We start from the raw sequence: 22,138 nt of genomic DNA, 5'->3' as shown, positions 1-22,138 counted from the left end.
TTATAACCTGTGTCAGCTTTTAAAATACAACAAAACTCCACTCCCTGTTTTAAGAATTGAAATTAGGGCACCAGAGGCTATTGATGACTATTCAAATGGATTGATTATATTACTTAGTGCCCAATTTACCAGGACTAATGTCCTTCTGTGAAAAATAGTCTTTATGCGGGTAAGAACCTGCTATAGGCAATTCTTTAACTAACACCTATATACCATCTGACTAATACTAACACCCTCCACATACAGGTGATACTTTCATGAATGCAAAGATGGTGAATGCTTCATACTAAATAAAAGCAATACAAGTTTAATGACATTTAGAAAAGGTGTGAAAACTTTTAACACATCTTAAGTGCATGGCACATCCATGTGAAATTTGAAGCAGCTGACTGCAAATAGTGAGAAAGACCAAGACCAGATATACTATATCTTCTACAATACTAAAGTATAAACTTGTCATGTTTGAGACTGTTAGCTCCTGCTCAAATGCCATTAAGAACATAAATAATAAGTGGAGCTTGAAAGCTAATCACATCTACCTTTTCAAAACAGCACGGAGATGGGGTCTTGCATGACATGGTCTAGTGTGAAGTGTCCCTGCCAACGGCAGGGGGGCAGGAACTAGATGATCTTAAGGTCCTTTGCAACTCAAACCATTCTGTGATTAAAGCCAGTAAGAACACCTAAACAGATTTACCAACTACTGACAGGTTAATGCCCTAATGCTTCTTGAGAAACCATCAAATTAAACTGTGGGCTTTAAGATAGTCAAGAGCATTGAATTCGGCTGCTTTGGGGATAAATGTCCAGATTTGCACAGGTCCCTAAGGATAAGCTAAACTGTGATATAAGGATCCAGTCTGACTGAGGATCTGGCTGGCTGAGGCTGTCTGCTCTCTGCCACCACTACATCCACTCTCCTGACAGAATCAGCCATTTATTAGCTTCAGAAACAATTAATGAACTAAGATATATCTAAACCCACACTGCTGCTCAGCAGTGCCAGGGCAGATGCTCTGATCCTGCCTGACTCTGACTCTAGACAGCTGCTCTTTTGCCTTGTGTCTACAGGGGGCCTTGGAACCACTGCCTCTGCAAACAACTGCTATAAAAAAGGTTTCACAAAGTTTAAAGGAGTTCAGTATTATTTTTTTCCTCATCATCACCTAGACATGTATTAAATAAGCCTATTAGGTATTCTGAACACTTTAATTAACAAATTAGTTATGAACTGGAAAAAGCTGTCATGCTTCCTGTATTCGCTGGCCCATGGTAAATTAACATACGCTAATGATGCTTTATTTTTATCCAGTTATTTGAGCTTCACTTTCCACAGACTTAGTGTTTCATGGATTGTGTTTTGAATGAAAAAGGTGATGTTTTCACTCTTTAAAGTTAGTTTTTAAATGCATCAGTCTAACGTGGATGTACACTGGTAGTTTTATTTTCCCTTTTCAACGCTTCTTTTTCCTGCCCCAACACAAAAGCTGTTATCTTTCCTACTGCCCCATGTATCTGTCACTCCAGAGACTGAAAGAGCCTGTGGTTTCAGAGGAATGTACACATTTGTATTTGTATTTTAAGAAATTATTCTATAAAAATAGAGGTATTTAGGAAAAAAACATTTCATTACAACCACATCATTAATGCACAGAAAACAAGTGCTAATGTCAACTGACTGGCAATCACAACTGTCTTTAAAACAGGGACAGAAGCATTCTTAAGGCTGATGTGAATTGCACTGCTAATCAAAGCTGGGCACCTAGCTATTTACCCTGAAGGTGAGGAATAAGCAAAATCAATTATGTGGTAGTATATGAGGCAGCTATACAGAAAACTGTATGAATCCAGCAATAATATTTGACCATGAAATAACAGTTGTTAGGGGACAAATGCCTTTCCTATAAGATTCTTCGTTCTAGTTCCAACAGAACTTGATGAGCTGAGCCTGAATTATTTGCAGATTTTAAAAGAAGAAAAACCCCAGAGGTTGAAGTTAGTGGTGTACAAACATTTTATTAAGAATAATAGCAAAAGGCCATGTTACTAATAAAATGGAAATGGTGTCATTCACCCTCACAGTAAAGGAACTCTTAAAGGAGCTATGTATTTAAGTAAATAACCCTCCCCTCCCCAAACATCCCAAAACAAATCATCAGTTACTTGTAGTCTAGCACATTCCAGAAATACTGTTGTTCACACTGTGTGCAGCAAAAATGCTATATCCAGTACAAATGTTTTGAAAGTTGTATTAATAAATGAACCACTATAGGATAATTTTTTCCAGTCAAGAATAAGTCATTTTCCTTTATTTTGTTTAAATGGAAAAGTAATTATTTATTAGGTGATAATATTTAATTTGCCCTGACTTCTGATCACCAAACCTGATCCACTACGTACTACAGAGCGTAGTTTCAGCAAATAAACCATATTGGATTGCACAATGTGTGTTTATCTAAAGCATGTACTTATAAGAAAGGGAACTGATGTTTATTTATTTAAAGGTTGAATTTAATTTATTACTGATTTAATTATTTATGAATAATTCTTACTCAGCAAGAGCTCTCTGACAGACAGACCAAAGTTAAGTGGATGATACTATTCTTTATCTCATGGTTGGTCCCATTCTTTTCTGGTACTCTGTCCAATACTCTTTAGTGCTTACCTGCTTAAGACAGACAGCATTCAGTAACCTGGGCCGTACATTTACAAGCCACTGACAACTCTATAACAACTTTCCTCCAAGAGGGATTTAACCAAAATATAGTAACTTACATTGCGTACATGTATTCTCAGTGTGCCCAAATGCCTTGCTGAACACAGGGAGACTGCAGTATTTAAGGTGATGATCTATGGTGTCCTCATTATTGCACATTAGCTGTCCCTATCCGGACAATGCTAAAGCAGAGTGAGCACCTCCTTATTCAAGATTCACACCCAAACTAAATTCCTGGCCACTCCTGTGAAGGGACAAGCCCAGACAGCTCATAAAATCCTAGGGGATGCTCACCAGCCCTTTAAATTAACTTTGTCAAACAGCAAATTAACATGAAATCCTTCTTGTATCTCATTACAGAAAAGTGATAAGGAATTAGAGAAGTATTGCTATTGGCTATGACATTTGAGATTTTAATAGCCATGCTAAAAAGAGCCTAGGCCAAGTAACCCCAGATTTCATCTAAACCAAGGCTCTCACAAGCATTTTTTTATGCTGGTAATGCTGCTGCAGGACAGATCTGATTGACTTCACTGGGAATGATCTGGGGAATAAAGACTCAGATCCCATTATAGATAAGTTCTTGCTTCTACCATACAAAAGCCAAAATTTAAAGCCCCACTGTGAAAAAACATACTGCCTCAATTACACCTGTGCCAACACTTAAAATTTCTGATGCTTGTTTTATAGACACATCAGTAATTCTGACAACAGGTCAAGGTCAGCAAGCTGATTAAAAAGCAACAGGAAAGCCTCAATAGGAGTTACACAGCCATGCTAAAAGGACTGCTTTTTGAACATCAGCTGTCCTAGAGGAACTTCCCCTTATATACCATTATTAGTTTCATTAGCACCTTCAGATTCCCCTTAATACCAGACTTGAAAGACAGCCCTGCATACAAGATTTCTTCTTTATTCCACTGTGCAAAAGATAATTTCCATACATCCAGAGATTCATTATGACCTTCATACTTCCACTGTCTGCTGGGATTATTTCTGAAGTTCTGAGACTCTGCTCGGTTTCAAGGAGCCTCCAATTATATTATATAACATTACATTATGTTGAAATAATGCAGAATTTCATCCCTAAATTAAAATGGGATGAGGTGGATGATGGGCAGCATTAATTCTTGTACTAGTGAGAAGTATAAGGTCCAATAGCTTGGGACCCATTAAAAGGAAGATTGATAATGCGTTATATCAAACATGCACTAAGAATCCTCCTTATGATGTGATGCAGTCCATTGATTCTACTGATGGCAGGTCATAAGATATCAGACCCTATAATATTAACATCACATATGCAAAAGCTACAATAGATAAAGCTCCATAATGAACTATCTGAAAACCTTCCTCTACTCTGATACCACTTCACTCAGGAGGGTGTCAACAACATGGACTACTTCTGCAGGAGAATATGTAAGACAAAAATGGAAGCGACTCTGAAATCTGTTTAGCTAGTCTACTATGGATATTTCAGTTACTATGTGTTACAGTGCTGTTAACAACTTTATGGCATATATTTATGTGCCAATGTGAATATCAGATGAAGTTTCTAATGACTGGAAAAAGGGAAATATAACCCCCATTTTCAAGAAGGGGAAAATGGATGACCCAGGGAATTACAGACCAGTCAGTCTCACCTCTGTGCCTGGCAAAATCTGGGAGCAGATTCTCCTGGAAGGCATGCTAAGGCACATGAAAAACAACAAGGTGCTTGGTGACAGCCAGCATGGCTTCACTAAGGCGAAAATGCTGCCTGACCAATTTGGTGGCCTTCTATGACAGGGCTACAGTACTGATGGGCATGGGTGGAGAAGTTGACACCATCTACCTGTACTTGTGCAAAGCATTCGACACTGTCCCACATCACATACTTGTCTCTTAAATTGGAGAGAGATCAATTTGATAGGTGGACCACTTGGTGGATAAAGAACTAGCTGGATGTCAGCAAGCAAAGAGTTGTGGTCAACGGTTCAATATCCAGCTAGAAACCAGTAACGAGTGGTGTGCCTCAGGGATCAGTGTTGGGACCGGTCTTATTCAACATTTTTACATATAGCAGTATAGCACTAAGATTTAGTCTTGTACTCTGAAAAATTACTGTACTTTCAAAGGGATTATATGATAGAATCTGGCAAGAGCAAACTTTGAACAGTTGCTATTTCAGCACCAATCAGCTTACCAAATCCAAGCTTTTGCCTATGAGCCCTTAACAGAATTCAAGAGTCACCATACCCTACCTTCCCCAAGCCTACTTTCACTACGCAATTCAATGCATCATTCCAGTATCCACCTAAGTTTTTATAACCTGAGGTCTCAAAGATTCTTCACTCCCCTTTCCTGGCAGGACTGACAGGGACAATAGTAGTTGTTAAAGCAAGTTACTGCTTGCTTAAGTAGTAGCAGAGCAGAGAAACCACCTTCCTTAGCTCACACAAAGATAAAATAGTCCATATTTTCTTTGGCCTTCTTGCTCCCTACTTCTTCCATGATAACCACATGAAAGCATTTTGTTTGCTTTTCACAGCTGCTATGATTGAAAGTGCCCAGGAAGACAGAAAAGTCACCCCATAAGACAGTTAGGAGGCTTTGGGAATCAGGGAAGGAGAGCAGGTCTAAAATGCACACATTTGTTTTACCCCCAGGTCTCTGGCTTAGCAATTAAGGAAACACAGATTCACAGTTGTACCAATTACATAAATCAAAGACTCCCTTACTTGCTGACACAGGGATTGAGGCTGCAAATTTTAATACATTTTGGTATGAATTTGCAAGACTGACAGACCTGCAGGTAACCACTGAGTAGTTCTTTCTACAATCAGCAATATTTCCTCTAATTAAAAATAACTTTCTTATCCTGCTCCCTCTTCCTCTCTCACCCCCCCCCCCCCCCAAAAAAAAAGTGCAGCTCAGGATGGTTCTCTCTGCTTACCCTAACACATGAGCATCAGAACAGGAAGAAGGGACAACACAAAGGAAAATGAAGCACTAAGTAAACAGATTTGGAGAGGTTAACTTTTCTAATCAAGTTTACTCTGTCCATCAGATTGGCATTTCCTTTGAAACAAGTGTATGGGCTAATCTAGGAGTCAGTGACGGCTTTCAAGGCTCTGAGTAGACCGCTGTGGAAAACAGAAAATATTCTACTGACATAGCAAAATACCCTACATATACACCCTGGAGGCTTAATTTCCAGATCAATACCATTCCATGAAATCTTAGGGTTAGTTTTTTTTTTGCCTAGATCACTAGTTATGGGATTTGGAAACAAAGAGATAGCAAACATTAGGACTAAATTTATGGGTATTTCTGCTTCTGAAACCTCCTAAAAATATAAAACTCTTTGATGTGCATCCTTCTAATTACAACATTTATAGCAGGAAATTAAACCAGAACAACTGCAGTCACAACTGCAACCTTCTTGACATGATGTGACTGTACAACATATTAGTGTTTTAATCAACAGAATAAAACATACTCTCCCTTTGGCTACAGTGTTTTGGCAGTCTGGAGTGAAGGGCTATTAAAATGGCCAAGAAAAGGTATTTGGGGTGGAAACTAGAATTTTCAAATGCACATTTTCTTAATTTAAAGGGTCAGGGGCTGGAGGAAGAGGAGTTCTTTCCATTACCCTGCTCTTGCAGGGGGGTTGGACTTAGATGATCTTTGGAGGTCCCTTCCAACCCTTGGGATTCTGTGATTCTGTGATATAATGACTTGAGCACAGTGTGGTTTAAATAGCATGTTTGATTTGGGAACCTATTAGTTGATAGTGACTCTTTGGAAAAAAAAAAAAGGATTACCTTATTCCTGGTGTGATTAGCAATATCTGTAACTCCATGATGTAAAATAGCACAGCATTCAGCATGAGCTATTTCCCATCATTTGTAGAAGCAGAAGCATAAATTCTGCAAAGGCAGAATTCTCATGTTGAACACATTCCTGAATTGTGCAGTACTTTTACTGCCACTAGAATTAAGAAATCAAAATTGGGTGATACACATATTGAATCTTCAGTTTTGGAAAGCCTGCATGCGAGGCTTCATAGGAATAAAAAGATGGGTGAGAGCAGACAAAAGAAGTTGCTATTTAAGCAAATAGGTGCAACTAAATTTCAAATAACCTGTTGATAGTAGAAATTAAGCAAATGTTTGATTAATGACAGCACTGCAGATCCTTATTACTAAAGAAACAGCATTGAAAGAAACAGCACTGTAGTGATTATAAAGGTCAGAAAGGGAAGGGTAAATAAAACTAAGGAAAAAATAATCCAAATGTGTGATTTGCCTTTCTCTTACAACAGACAAAGTAGCCTAGTAAACTAGAAGGAGAAACAGTCATCTAAAATCAATGTACAGACCCTGCACAGCAAGCTGATGCAAAGATTCTATTAAACTGATTCTAAACACTTTTTTCCTATTACAGAACACAGAATAGAACACAGACAAACATAGCTGTGATGAGATACAGCAGAAATAAACCTAAATGATGAGCAGTGTTTTAGAATTCAACTGTTCTTTAACTTCTTTCATGTAGGCAATGAACATTTGAAAACAAGAGATCCAGCAGCCTATCAAAACCCATGTTCAGACATTCTGCAACAGAAAAAAAAAGAACTACTAAAAAGCACATAATAAAGTAAAGGCAACTGAGTTTGACTGAAGTAAAATCCTGAAACAGGCATAAACCAGCATCTCTTCCCATTCAGAAATGGCCTTCTAAATTTCTGGAGCAATTAACAGTGCTCTCTACTAGTCTACAGGCCTAAACCCAAAGAAATTGCCAATGCTCCTGACAGGCTTTCCATAAACATCTGCAGGACTGCAGCACCAGAACTTGTGAGTCATATTTTCTCTAAGCTTGTCTTCAGTTTCTTCAGCTTGTGTAGTTGTAATAGCAACTCTCTAATATCCAGTTAACGCAGCCTAATCTGCTTTACATTTAACTTAGTTTTGTGATGGCATGAGCTAGGGATTATTGGTATATCAATTCTGGTATATTTCTGTAGTAGATATTCTGCAGGACAAATAAAAGCAGCACTACCAGTAAACCAACCTTCTACAAGTCTGCTGTTGTGCCTAGATCTTCAGGATTTAGAAGATCATGACTACAGTCACTTGCTCTTTCTTTTTCATCCATACAGCAAAAGTGTTTCTCAATCCTATGTTCTTAAAGTCATTTCATTATACCATTGACATGTATTTTGGGTAGAAAATAAAATTTTTGTACTGATTCATAAGAATTACTGAAATTCTCAATTTCAGGACTTCCAGATTGATACTACTTAGAAAAAAAATATAAATCAATAGTATTCAGAATAGTAATTTTATTAATTTCAAGTTTCACGTTTAAATGTATAATTCCTGCAAAATTATTTAGAGATGTATATCAAAATGGTATCTATAGACATTTAGAAATATCAAGGAAAGCTATCAAAATTCCTATGGGTGAAGATGAAGACTTGTTTTCAGACTGTGACATAAATTTGCCTAGCCCTAGGATATAATCAGACCAGGTAGACTGAAGTTACACACCTATTCCTCCAACGACCAAAACTGAAGTGGCTTTGTATTGAACGACAGCAGTCAGTGCTAATGCAGGAAACAAGTTAAATCAACAAAGTGCATCAAAGCATTTCAGGTTTGCTCCAACAACCATGACCTTGCAAATGTCCATTTACCCACTGAGCACAGATACGCCTTTTTAACTGAAGTCAATTGTACAACTGTATTGTGTGAGTCCATCGACACGCCCATGATGCTGTATGTTATTAGTGGTGCATTCCTCCATGCAGTGCAAGAGAGTGCTATTACTGTCACATACACTGAACAGCTGTCAGACAACAAAGACTTTGTTAAAACAAACATAAGCAAGAATATTTTAGATAAAAGTATTTTTGCATTAAAAGTATTATTTGTTGCTTTTTCAATATCTGAATGTTAACATAGAGACCACCCCTTACCTCCTCTCTTGTTTAACTTGGCATACCCAGGTACATAGCTGCTTGTCATAGATGATGAACTGCTGAAGGACGAGTGGGGTAATGCTGAGACCAAGGGCTCATCACACTTCTCTGAAACACAAGAACAGAGATTCACTTTATGCTGTTAATAATTCATACATATTAAGCGGCAATGTGCCTTTGATTTTTCTGCTGGGTTATAACGTAACCTTGTTATTTTTTACACATGAAATGCATCAGGCTACAATCCAATACTTCAGTTAAAAAAACCCAACCACAAACCAAGCAACAGAAATTCCCAAACCCCAAACCCACACTGACAAGCAAAAGGAAAAAAAACACCGCAAACCCACAAACACATACACACATCCCTCAACATGGGAAAATAAAGGACAGAATTAGCTAATGGTGACATCTAACTATATGCCAACACACTCCTTGTAGATACTACAACTGAACAAGAAAGTTGGCCCTAACACATCTGGAATGGCTTATACAACATGAAAACTCAGTTCTAATGAAAAGTATTATCATGAAAGCTTTGTAAGAAGTAGCTAAGATAAAACCTCTCAGTACTATAACTAAAGTACTGATAAACTGATACCTTAAAAAAGGAAACCAATTAGGGTTCATTAATAAATGCCTATGAATTATCACATATTACAGATTTACTTTAGAAATTAACAAAATAGAAATTATTTTGGTGTTTTTGTTGTTGTTTTGGTTGGGTGCTTTTTAAATGTAATCTCTAGAATCCATGAGCACTTCTATTTTACCCAGTATAAATCAGACTTTGTATTAGCATCTGACATGGAAAAAAAAACAAAAACCAAAATCAGAATCTTTGCCCTTCTAATGGAAAAGTTTAAAATAAATCCACTGTTGTATGAAGTTATATAAATTGGAACAAAAAGAACTGTGTTTTGATTTTTCAAACGCCCAGGTAATACACTGCCCTTTGCTCTACTTTTTCCTCAGTTCCTTCAACAGATGAATAAAATGTGTATGTTACAATAATCATCTACATTTCAGGTACAGCTTAAAAAACTTCATAATCTACACCAGATGTCTTGATTCATCCCTTCATCCTTTTGAACACACACACACACACACACACTGCAACACAGGCACTGCTGCGAGCAGAAACACCTCAATTTATATATCTAGAAAGCATTATATCACCCCTGTTTGGTAGGATATTTTGCTGCTCAGCCACACCATATAGTTTTGGTACTACTAGGAAACAGTGATTGGTCAGACTGGATCATCCAGAGACTGAATTAATCCTACCATGAAAAGAAGAACCTCAATGGGAAAAAAAACAAGCTTGTGAGCAAACCACGTAATTTATAACGCAAGTCCCCTAACATTTCCAGTCTCGTATAATGAAAAATAAAATTATTTTCACAGCAATAGAAACTGAAGCAATGAAATACAGGAGAACATTTGCTCATGAGTCAGTACTTTGACATTTAACTAAATAAGTCAGTTTCCTTCGCAAATCTCCAAGAGTTTGTTAAGGGAGAAAACAAAATTCACACCAGCATAAAAGCACGGGCAAGAGGAAAGGACAATTGCTTTGCACTGAATTAAAGGACAATTCAATGACTTTAAAGTTCACAACCACACTATTTAATGATGGAATTTTGACAAGGGAAGATAAATGGTTGTAAGCATTATAGTTTATACCACAAAATGAAAGGATCAATTCCCCTCCTCTCTCCTTTCCCTGCTTTGGCTGTGACCACACATGGTAAAAAAACCTGCAGCCACAGAGGCCCCATGCCTGAAGCTCACATCACACCATCTAACACAGCACACTAGGGATGTACAGGAATAAACCCTGGCAGCAGGGGCACAGCACAGAGCAAAGGCTTACCTGGGTGCTAGGCTGCTATGATTTCAGTCACAGTTCAACGTTGGAGCTTCACAACAGAGGTGGTTTGGGCTGAAAGGGACCTTAAAGCTCATCCAGTTCCAACCCCCTGCCTTGGGCAGGAACACCTCCCACTAGATCAGGTTGCTCCAAGCCCCATCCAACCTGGTCTTGAACACTGCCAGGGATGGGGCAGCCACAGTTCCTCTGAGCACCCTGTGCCAGCGCCTCAGCACCCTCACAAGGAAGAACTTCTTCCTAATGTCTAATCTGTATCTCCCTTCTTTTGAGCTTAAAGCCATTCCCCCTTGTCCTATGTCACTACATAGACTTTTTAGTATTTGTAAGAAGTCCCTCTCCAGATTTCTTGTAGCCCTTCTTCATACTACAATCACAGAGTTAAAGTTTCTCAACTATTTCTTTACCTACAGTATTTTTAAGTGGTTCAAATAAAGAGGTTTTCAACTGCTCTCACTGCCTCTTCATTGTTAGTGTTAGCTAGCTAGAGATCTGAATTAATTTGCCATTAATACTGTTCTTAGGTAAAATGCAAATGAAACACTTAAACATAGAACTACACATAAGCAGAAATATTTTATGAATACATAATGAAATCTCTTAGTATTTTCCAATGCTTATCTTATGTGGTATTTACGGTAAGAGAACTATATTCACATTTATAATGAGAGCTAAGCTTGAATATCTGATCCGCTTACGGGAGCGGTGGGGGTGGTATATTTTTTCCAAGCAAATCACCAGGGTTAGATGGTTTTCTCATACCTTTACTTTCACACTGGAGGCTGAGGAGAAAACTCCCCATCTGTATGGAAGAATATAAGCAGAAGAAAGGTTTAGCTACAAAAGTGTATGTTACTTATGCAATTCCATTAATTACAGAATGTAATGACAGCCTATTGGTCATTGTACTCCAAAAACTAATTTGAAACAAGAGAGCTGTGATAACTCACAGCAAAAACACTTCTAAAAAGGGATTAATTTCTTCAACAAACATGTGTTCAGAAACAAGAAGAGCTTTGGAAAAAGCCTTTCCAAATCACAGAAGCTCATCAGAACTTCTTGTAGCAACCCCAGTAGCTATAGAGATAACTTCCTCCTTACATATTGACAGCTACTATATTGGTGCTACTATTGGTGATGCCAGACGAAAAGAAGTATGGGGATAACTTACATGGGAAAAGTACTAGCTTCTAAATCATGCTCCCTCTGTATGGTCTTGCCTTTTTTCTCTGCTTCTTTAACTTGGATTCAAACAAATGAGAGAGACAAGCTTGACACAGACAAAAAACTAAAACTAAAATCCCACATGGAGTACTGCACTGTGTTTGTCACTGTGATCCCACAACTTACAGTCAGTCATCAGTGTGCTTCATTTGGTGTGTATCTGCTTTTGAAGTATTGAACCTGGCCACCTGCTTCCTCAGTGTGGCTGGAATCACCAATACTAGGGTCAGGGGTGGTGGCAGTTGAAAAAGCAAACTTTATCAGTACAGTCTTCCTTCCCCATAGTTTACAACTGCATTCACTTCTTACACCTGTTTTGGGATCCCAAGTAATAAGCTTCTTACTGTTTAAAAAACAAACACACCCTGTCAATCTGCCCACTCATTTAGGCTTCAAAATACAGCAAATTCACCATAGATGTGTATGAATTACATGGCAGGATTATACATTGAATGAATAGCTGTTAGAAAAGATATTAAATCTCATCAACAACTCATGACTTTGGGTCCAATAGAACAGAAAAGTCTGCTTACATAAGCTGATATTTCTAGCTGTGTATGAAAGTTCCACTAAATATACTGCACTATTTAAACTTCCTTCATAACATAAAATGCTGTTATGCCACAGATTTAAGAGTTAAAAAAAATCCTTGGGAACCTTTGGTTCTTTCAGCAGTTCTAGTTATTTCCTGCAGAATCCAATTTTTTACTTACTAAACCAGAATCATATATACCTTCCTGTTACTGAGATATAATAGCTTTTCCCATATAAGTCAATGCACTGTGCCCTGTTAATCAATTACAGGGCACAGGGGCCTGCCAGCATTGTGGCAGCAAAGAAATAAACTCTCCTCCATCCCATTTATCTCAGTGATATATTAACATCCAAGCCAGCTTAGGTCCATTTAAATGGTAACTTCCTAAAACAAAACAGCTCTTCCACTCCACTCTTTTCTGTTCAGATAGACAGCACTGATAACTTTGTCACAGGTGTGATGACATTTACTACTCTAACTTTCCTATTCATAGTGAAATTACAGTTTATGTCCATCAGAAACAAGTTTCCTTGATATGCAAATAATTAAATCAATGGAAGAAAGGTCACCTAATGTCCTTAAATACAAATGCAAAACCTCAGCAATCCACAAGCTTCAAATTCCTCTAGACTATGGAACAGAAAGACTTCGATGCACTTGCTCTGGTCTTACATGCTTTCTCAGGCACCTGGCTACTGGAAACCAGATGAGATAGATCTTCTGCCCTACCAGAAACCTCTCATATGTTCTGGGGCCCTCACTCAACAAAACCAGGAAAGGATACATGTTCTTTCCTGCTCTACAGTCTACGTATACTCTACAGTTTATAGCCTACCCATCATACTGGATAGACTGAAAGACTGTATTCCACTTTGCCTGCAATTGCTTTAGTTCATACCTGGTTAGTCCATGAACTATTTGAAAAACAGGGACCAAACAATTTGATGGCCAGACCTCGATTTTATTACAAAGCAGACCATACACACACAAACTTTGATTTATCAACCCCAGAGATTGTTAAAGCTTATTCCTCACTATACCAGTGACTTTAATGATTTTTTGGTGGGCAAAACAGAGTAAAAAAACTCAATACTTCAGAGAAGTCTGTTCCAATGCTTAGCATCCTGATCAATAGACAGGTCACCTGTAAAGTCACTGACATATCAAAGCAGTCTGAGAAGATGAAAAAGACTATCTGCAGTTCATCATTATCTTCTTGCCATTAGTATCTAGCAGCCGGTTAAAAAGCATACAAACAACTACACCTTTAGAAATGTTAAGGAATAGGAACAGTATATATTTATAGTCATAGGTGGGTTTTATTAATAACCTGAAGCTGCACCGGCAAATGTCTCAGAAGCTCTTGCAAAGATTCTGTCAGCAAAGTAGAAAGAGAGCTGTGTACAGTGCTTACAAGAAAGAAAAACATTTGGATACTGATAAGTAGAACTCATCAGAAATAAGTGACAGTGCCTTATTAAGGCGGCTTTTGAAGAACAAAGGCTTTGCCATCATTACAGTTCACTGTGCACTGAGGAACAGAGAGACCTTGAAAAAAAAATACCAAACACAAAATCCACAAACTCACCCACTCTTTCTTCAAAACCTTTAGCCATCATTTCCTACCAAACCAGAATCCATGATCATTATTTTGCTGGAGGATACTAGATCTATGATAAACATGCTGCCAATAACTTCACTAAAAGAAGTACCATGTGTATGTCAAAAAAGAACCGTAAAGTTGATCAACTTAGATGCAAAAAGGCAAAATGACTGTGATATCAATACTGTGCTCTGAGTCCAAAATGGCCACAATAAATTGCCCTCAGAATATGAAAAGTCCATCTGATTAAGCACTTGAATAAATCTCAGCCAAGAAATACACAAAGCCATGCCTTTCTGACCAAAAAGTCTCAACCATTTCTGTTTTACATGTTTTCAGTGTACAAAAAGAATATCTGCAATACAAACCCCAAAATCTCAACTATCACCAATTTAATTATACCTAAATGTCTGTCAAGTACAAGGAAAAAAGTTTAGAGCAACTTTTAATCTTGCAATGCAAAAGGCTCCTGTTTTAGAATATGAATTCTAATGCAAATGATGGGGAGCAAGGGAGAGAGAATCAGATCATCTGGGTTTAATTTATACTGTGTGCTAAATGCTAGTTATCCTGAACACATTTTTCTGCTCCCATTTGAGTATGTAGAGTGAGTTCTCTGTAGTGTGCTGAGGAGAAGGAATAAGCCACCAAGCACTTCTGAAAAGCAGTCATGAGATTGCAAGGGCACTCTGGAACGTGGATAAATGCATGTGGGAATTGGCATACCTCCAACAGGAGACCATCAGGAATATTAATGTGACTGTTGTGGATTGCAGCATATTAGTATGCTGGGACAGCCTTACTTTTCATATTGCATGGGCAGGTTTTGTATCCCAAAACGAATGCTAGAATCCACTGTGTTTAATTCACAGGACTGTGCCCCCTCCCAAGAGTACGAATAAATAAGCATAAGTTTTATGCACTGTTCCTAATGAGCTTTTAAAGCTGTACTAATGGAAAAGCAGGAGATAATACAAAACAACTCATGGTCAAAGGCAACCCCTGTAAAAACATTTAGAAACAACCAAAGTAGAAGCGGGTATTAGTGAGGACAGATTAGCACAGGTTTAATTCTTATGATGACAAGAAAATCAACCTTGGACCTGTTTCACAAGCTCACAATAAACCTCGAGCCAAACCTCTCATTGTGTATGACAGGAACAGTGCTGGAGAAGCCCTTTCCTTAGTCCTGTGAAGGGCCACTGATGAAAAAATAAATACTGATGGTAATGGCTGGCAAATGCTAAGCAGGGTACACCTCATGCTCCAAGTTCTTAAGTAAGCAAGAAATCAGTGAAGAGCTTGTTATGGAAGACCACCTCTTACAGGAAAAGCAAGTATCTGCCTGTCAGGTATTATTTACCAAATATACCCAGCCTTTGGTACATTTGGGGTGGTTCAAACCCTTTCACCTTACACATTACATATGTTCTGCTGGGTTCCTCCTGGCTGTGGGAAATACATTTAAATAGATCCACCATATACTCTTATTTATTATTATATTATTATTATCATCATTAATATTGTTTATTTCTTAAGTTGAAAAGTTAACTTGACTCCCCAGCAAGTTTCTTGAACCATTTAGCCAACTAGATAGGAATGATGATCAGCAGAGTGGAAGCTTCATTTCTTTACCCTCTTCTGTCCCAGTAGAATGTACTTTTTCCATTAGAAAGGTAACAAAAACCAACACACTTTTCAAATAACTTAAGTCACAACAGAGCTGTCCACACTCCACCTGTGCAAACAGGTTAATACTCCACACACACAAAAGTTACTTTCCAGTTTCCATTTGTATGTCAAAGTCAATGCAAGTATTAGAGAAGCACCACTTGGCTTCTTGTTTGTTATTTTGACTGGCCTCCATTGCTTTGATCTGTTATTTTTCACAGTGGTCTTGTGAGCATAGTCCTCTTCCCATATTGCAGAAGGCTGCAGCATCCCCAGATGACTGACATTTCACATGACTGTCTTGACAGGCTGCTAGGGAGCCAGCTTCACATTCACAAGAAAATGAGTCCAAGCGTAACTGAAGCTTTCTTTAAGCATCTGTGGAGCTCAGCTCTAATATAAAATATCAGAGCAGCTGATACTGATCACCTGGGATGTTTCATATTCCACTTCAAGTTGCATACCACCAATAGAGATAACACTGCTTAAAAGGATGGCTGCTGCTGAAAAGGAAGAAAGCAGAGCAGCTATTTTTCACCCTCCAAGGTGAAATCATTAATTACATGAATTTAGTGGTCTCCACACAACCTTTTTTGTTCAAGGTTACTTCTTCTGAGGTTTATTTCAAGCCTTTCTATAGATTTCTATAAGGAAAGAAAGAAGGAGTAGCCAAAAGGCCTTCTTAAGACAACGTCCACACATTCTTGATTACTACATATTGGCACCCTTTTCCATCCAAGCACCAAATTACTAACAAATATGAAAGCCTTCTTATTAATAAATATTTGTAAGCACTCCTAAGCAACACTGGAAATAGTAATATCCTAATAGTAGCACAATCATGCAATGTATTAAAGGACTACTATAAGATATTTCTGGCTGCAGTGTCATCAAACAGCATCATTAATTACCATGCTCTACAGATTAACCAGAGAAATTGGGATTTATCTACTACAAGTATAAAGGTGTACAAAGCAGCCTCTTGAAATTCAAATTTACCAAAATTTCAACACTTCATAAAGAAAACCAGAAAACTGCACACAAAATTTGTACATTTTAGTTTTTCTTCAAAGTGTCAGCTTTAAATTCTGAATTCCAAAAAACATTTTTTTCTTTAGTATTTTACATTTGGAAAGAACAGGGGTCCTTAAGTTTAAACTTGTCTTTTCTTATTCAGTACCATTTAATTTTGAATGGCTTTAGAACAAATACAGCCTTTCTATTGTCTTTAAGCCATACACACAGTAAAGGTGTTGCGGGGTTGGTTACATTTGGTGTTCTTTTATTTTCTGGAGGAGTGAACAGGGGAAATTTTTCCATCCCCCTAAACCAAAACCACATCTGGATTGCCTTTGGTTTACTTGAGACTCTGCAGAGCATTCACCAGAGCACTGGGAATTCAGCAGGCATTCATGCCATCCCACTCCTGTCTCTTATGAACAGATTTACAAACCACTTTGCCCCCTGTAGCTGGAGAAGGGGTGTGAGAAACCTGCCATCCTGTTTGCTCAGGTTTTTTAACCAAAACCTCAGGTCAATTGCATCTGGATTAGTGGGAAGTCAGCCGGTCTGACTGTACACCTAGCATTTCATTACACTGCCCTTAGCTCCTAGCAATAACTGACTACCAACTCTGGTCATGAATATTTTTGCATATCGAATCCTCAGATGCCTTTTCAGTTTTTAATCTTCTGCCATGTAACTATACTTCACCTTTTCACTCCTAGAAATAGACAAATGTTTTGCAGGCTGTTACAGCAAACAAAGCTCCTTCTTCAGTACCTGTGCAGGTAAGGTCTGATCTTTCACAGACTGGTAGGCAGCTGAATTAAGGATGGAGAAGCCTTAAATCATGTCAAAGAAGGAATTTTGGAGTAGAGGTCAGAGGAACCCATAAGGCTGGAGGAAAGAACACTGAAAATGTTCACAATTTATCTTGTCAAGTCTCATTTACCTTAAAATACATTTGTCAGTTATCCAGCCTATGTTCTTCCTCAGCCAACCTTATATCAAAAGTATCTTTTGTTTGTTTGGTGTGGGATTTCTCTGGGTTTGTGTTTGGTTGTTTGTTGGTTTGATTTGTTTGTTTTTCAAGACCCAGGCATAAGACACCAATGCATTAACTACTTTCCTGAATGACATTTTTACCAGTCAGCTTAACTTTTCATCATTACGTTAGTGAGTTCTCATGTCTACAATTAAGCTTTTACCTTTAATGAGAACATGGAATCTTTTCCTCACAACACACACTTATTTTAATGGTGCCTTTACTTTGAGCAGTTTTATATCAGCATAAAAGTCTTCTAAATTCAGAGCTGTTATTCCAGGTTTAACCTAATTTCAGCAAGATCCAAACATCTAGCAAGGGATTTAAAACTGTTGGGCATTTGAATATAACAGGATGGCCACAGAAAGCCACATATTAACTGCCAAAACAATACAGCACAAGCACAGATAAAAGATATTTCAACTTGGTATATAGAACCTAGCAATATGCATATAAAATACTTTCAAAACATGAAGGATGTTAAACTTACAAGAGATAATTAAGTATTTTTATCTACACACTTGTAGACTGGTTAAGATGCTCAACAGAAATCTCCTAATGGAGTTAAGTCAGAGCAAAAGCTGCAGATTCCCATCTGAATGCTTTTTATACTAGAAAACTACCCTTGCCCTACAATGGCTAGGGAGGAAACTCTGTTCTTATCAGACAGACAGAATATTTAATATCATGAAGCATGTAAAGCATATTCCACATTTGGTTAGATAAGGAAAAAATGGAAATTAAAAAGGTATGCAAAATGCAGCAGAGAATTCTTCCTCAATTGCAGAGCAGAACACAAACATCACTTTAGCTTAAATTCAGTTGTGTTTTTTCCTTAAGACATTATTAATTCCATATTTGTGCATTACCGTTTACTTTCAGCTCCCCTTTGGAGAAAGCAGATATGTCGTGTTTGTAATAGAAGCTATTAGTTGGCTGTTTATCAGTTGCCTACTGTTAGAAGTGATGATAGAAACAAAACCAGGAGTTGCATGATCTACAAGTTAAACTGTATTAATACCGACACTTTGGTGGGAGAAAAAGATAAGATCTAACCTTGTTTCTCCTTCCTCTTCTACTCAAAGCTTTTTTCCCCCTCACCTCCAACTAAGTATAAAAGATGTGTTTCCTTGAGTCCTGTCACTGAAACACAGAAGGATTAGCTCTGCAAACTCTTAGCCCTCTTTCCCATGTTTCCAAAACATCAAGCCATCAGATAAATTAAACTGTCAGAATACACTGATTTCATCAGAAGCATCAAAAAAATGCACCTGAAAAAAACACTTTAACAGGTGAAAAGAAATACTTTTCATCCTCCTTAGTGTTGCATTAATCTAGCATACACATAGTAAACTTTTAAGATAATGCTGGTCGTAATTCCAATTCCCGAAAACACACTTCCAGAAGATAAGCTTCCCGAATTTGCTAATATCCTATCAGGTTTTTTAGGGCCTAAATCTTATGCAAAGATTGATGAATAGAACAGTGAACAGGAAAGGAAAACTACAACAAAAAACAGATGAGGAACACTGCATAACAGGAAATGTGAGCTTAGGTTAGGTTTTTGGACTTCTCTGTATTACAGACTGAAAAGTGCAAGCTGTGTTACAACCAGCCTGAGAGGTGCTTGTTACACATGCTGAAAAATTCAAACCAATCATCTAACATGGCTGTGAACTTTAACACTAGAGACTAAAATATCTTACACTAATGTAGAAACTGAAGAAACAATACGCACATCACAGCAGGCTAACAAATCTTTTCATATGCCAGTATGAAATCTGCAAGTTGATTCCAGTAAGTGTTCAGCATGCTTAGGCACACTGGAAAAACAGCTCAAGGAACAAGTCAGTTAAGGACAGTAGCTTCACAGGACAAACAACTTGTGGATACATTTCACCTTATTTCCCAAAGTATGAAAATGCCTTACATTTCATAATTAAAGATGGAATCTTTCTTTCCCTATAACTGAAAGGAAGTGTCATACTTCTATGGCAACAACAGATCAAGATTTGCATATATTTTATATCTGAAGCTGAACAGAACAACTTTATTATCAACTTGCAAGTTGTAAAGATGCAAATATTGCTGACTCCGCACAGGGCAACCAGTACCACAAGCAAACTCGTCAGTCTGTTTGGAATCTAATATTCTAGAAGGAGTAAGACCTGGGAGTAAAGTTAAAGTTTAAACTAAGTGATTTAATCTCATCAGAAAGTTCTAGCAAGCATCTTAAAACAGTTCTATGAGTGACAGGTCAACTCTTTTCTGAGGATAGCTAAAGCCAGAAGTATCACTCTAAAGAGCAATCTTTGATTTTGATTTGCCAACTAGTTTTCAATTCCATTAATCGTGGTGTGTCCTGACTATACCTGTTGGCTCTTCATTCACTGGAGACAGCAACCAGGGTGGATGGATGTGTGTGAGTGTGTGTCTATGATAGTTCTTCATTACTGTGAGGAGGTACACATTTGTAGTGTTGCAGGTCCTTCTATGTTCTTTTTAAAAGGGAATAAAATTCTAAAGCAAGGCAATAACCTTAACTAATCCACAGTGTGAATACAAGAAGCAGTAACAAGCTATGCACAGTAAAACACTGAATTCAAACTACTTTAAATGTGATTAAGCACCATGCTTTGTGCACTTGAACAGTAAAGTAAATATCAGAATTTTGTAATAGTGCAGTTTTGATCAAGAAAGAATTATAATTAAGTTAATATTTCCTGCCTGTCCAGTTGGTAAATGGCACATGGAATTCAGCTGCAGGTAGAATTTCACAAAGTAAGTCACTAAAAATTTGTTGCTTTTAATATTTGGCATTTGCTCTTTTATTTTTAAGGAAGAAAAAGTGGTTACAGGGCTAACACACATGAATGATTTTTATCATTCAACTTGAAGGCAACATAACAGAGAAAAAGACGACAAGCAATCATTGTACACTGGTGTCTGGGTTGTTTCATGGTAACAGAATTCCAGCCAACCAAAAAGGAACAACAACGTCCTCTGATATTTCACAGAATACCTGGGCATATCAAGATGTTAAATAAAACATCAAGATACACAAAACAGCCATAGAAGGCCCCATATTTTGTTTCCTACAGTGCTACACACTCATTTAGTTTAGCTGTATTTCCTGTCTTGAAGCACTACTACTGTGATGAAAGGCTTCTCTCTCCTAAGAATATCACGGATGTATTACAGGGACCTGTTCTCTGGTACATCAAGTACATTACAACTAAATGAATGTTGCTTCTTCCCCCCACCAAGCAAAAATGTGTCTGTATTCCCCTGTACAGACTGTAACAACACTTGCAATGAGCTACTTAACTGAAAAACCATTTCTGACCAGACTATACAGTGCAAGTCAAAGTACATCAGGTGCTAGCATTGATCAGTGTTGCCGATTCAGATCTTAATGGTTTTGACATACAAGTAGAGACTGAAAAGATGGCAGGATGATGCTGCACTACTCCTACCTTCAGTCTTTGCACTGCCCCAGGCAAAATTCACCTGCATTTGGAAGGAACTAAGCAGCCTCAAACAAACCAGTTCTGCCACCTACACTAGAACAGCTTATGACTTTCTCATGCCTGTTGGGTGCATTAGGGTGATGAGGAAAACTTCTGTTAAAAATTGAGAAGAAGAAAACACCAAGTAGAAAACACAATCCTGTATTTAATGGCGATCAAAATCAATTCGAAAAGGTCTTAATCAAGTGGAGGGTTACAATACCATTGTTCCCTTTCACTGTAAAAGCTAGTTAGAATAACTCCAGCTAACTCCACATGCTCCCAAAGACTTTAACTTCTTAAATAACAGCAAATTTCATTACAGCAGCCCAAGATCCCTTTCCTTTTTCACATTTCCTTTTAGTCTTATCAGAAACTCTTGATTTAGAAACACTCAATATAGAGAATAGCAATGTAATTCATTGTCCTAAAAGCGGGCTGGGAGGATGCTGTATAAAAGGTTTTGTAAGACAGATTTTTAGATAGGATATGTCACTCCGTTTCTCTTGCTCATGTAAATTACCAGAACTACCTTATTTTCATGTGCTATGGAAATCCAAGCCAATGTGTTTTACAACAGACTTAGCCATCCAGCTTACCCTGCTGTTCATGTAGCATTTTCTGAATATAAATTGTTGGTTTTTTCCTAATTATCAAATGCAAATGGTGTTGACAATAGCACCATCTATTATTGTACCCTCATTATCATGCATGGGTACTACAGAGGCATTTTTAAGGCCAAGAGTACTTGGTAATTAAGCTTGGTAAAACCTTGTTATACTACATGTTTAACATGTCAACCGAGGACAACAGCACAGTTAAATCAGCATCTCTGAAAAATTAAAGTGACTTATAATTACAGCCCATTGCCTCCCAATTTTAATCAGATACCTGAATATTAAGTTCCAAACATTACAGTTTACTACCTTGGTCTGGATCACCAATTCCCATTATGTCCAAAGTAAAGGATGCCT

General features: G+C 37.7%; 1 protein-coding gene across 1 annotated transcript in view; it reads right to left on the bottom strand.

The window, feature by feature from the left end:
- CNTNAP2 (contactin associated protein 2) overlaps positions 1–22,138 on the bottom strand; it is a 1,129,462-nt gene that overhangs the window by 820,763 nt on the left and 286,561 nt on the right. Inside the window, exon 2 of the mRNA XM_034062602.1 lies at positions 8,682–8,792. Coding sequence (XP_033918493.1) covers positions 8,682–8,792 — 111 coding nt within the window. The remainder of the gene's footprint in view (positions 1–8,681; positions 8,793–22,138) is intronic.

Source organism: Melopsittacus undulatus, chromosome 1, assembly GCF_012275295.1.
Source record: "Melopsittacus undulatus isolate bMelUnd1 chromosome 1, bMelUnd1.mat.Z, whole genome shotgun sequence".
NCBI lineage: Eukaryota > Metazoa > Chordata > Aves > Psittaciformes > Psittaculidae > Melopsittacus > Melopsittacus undulatus.
This window is presented reverse-complemented; position numbering and strand designations above follow the sequence as displayed.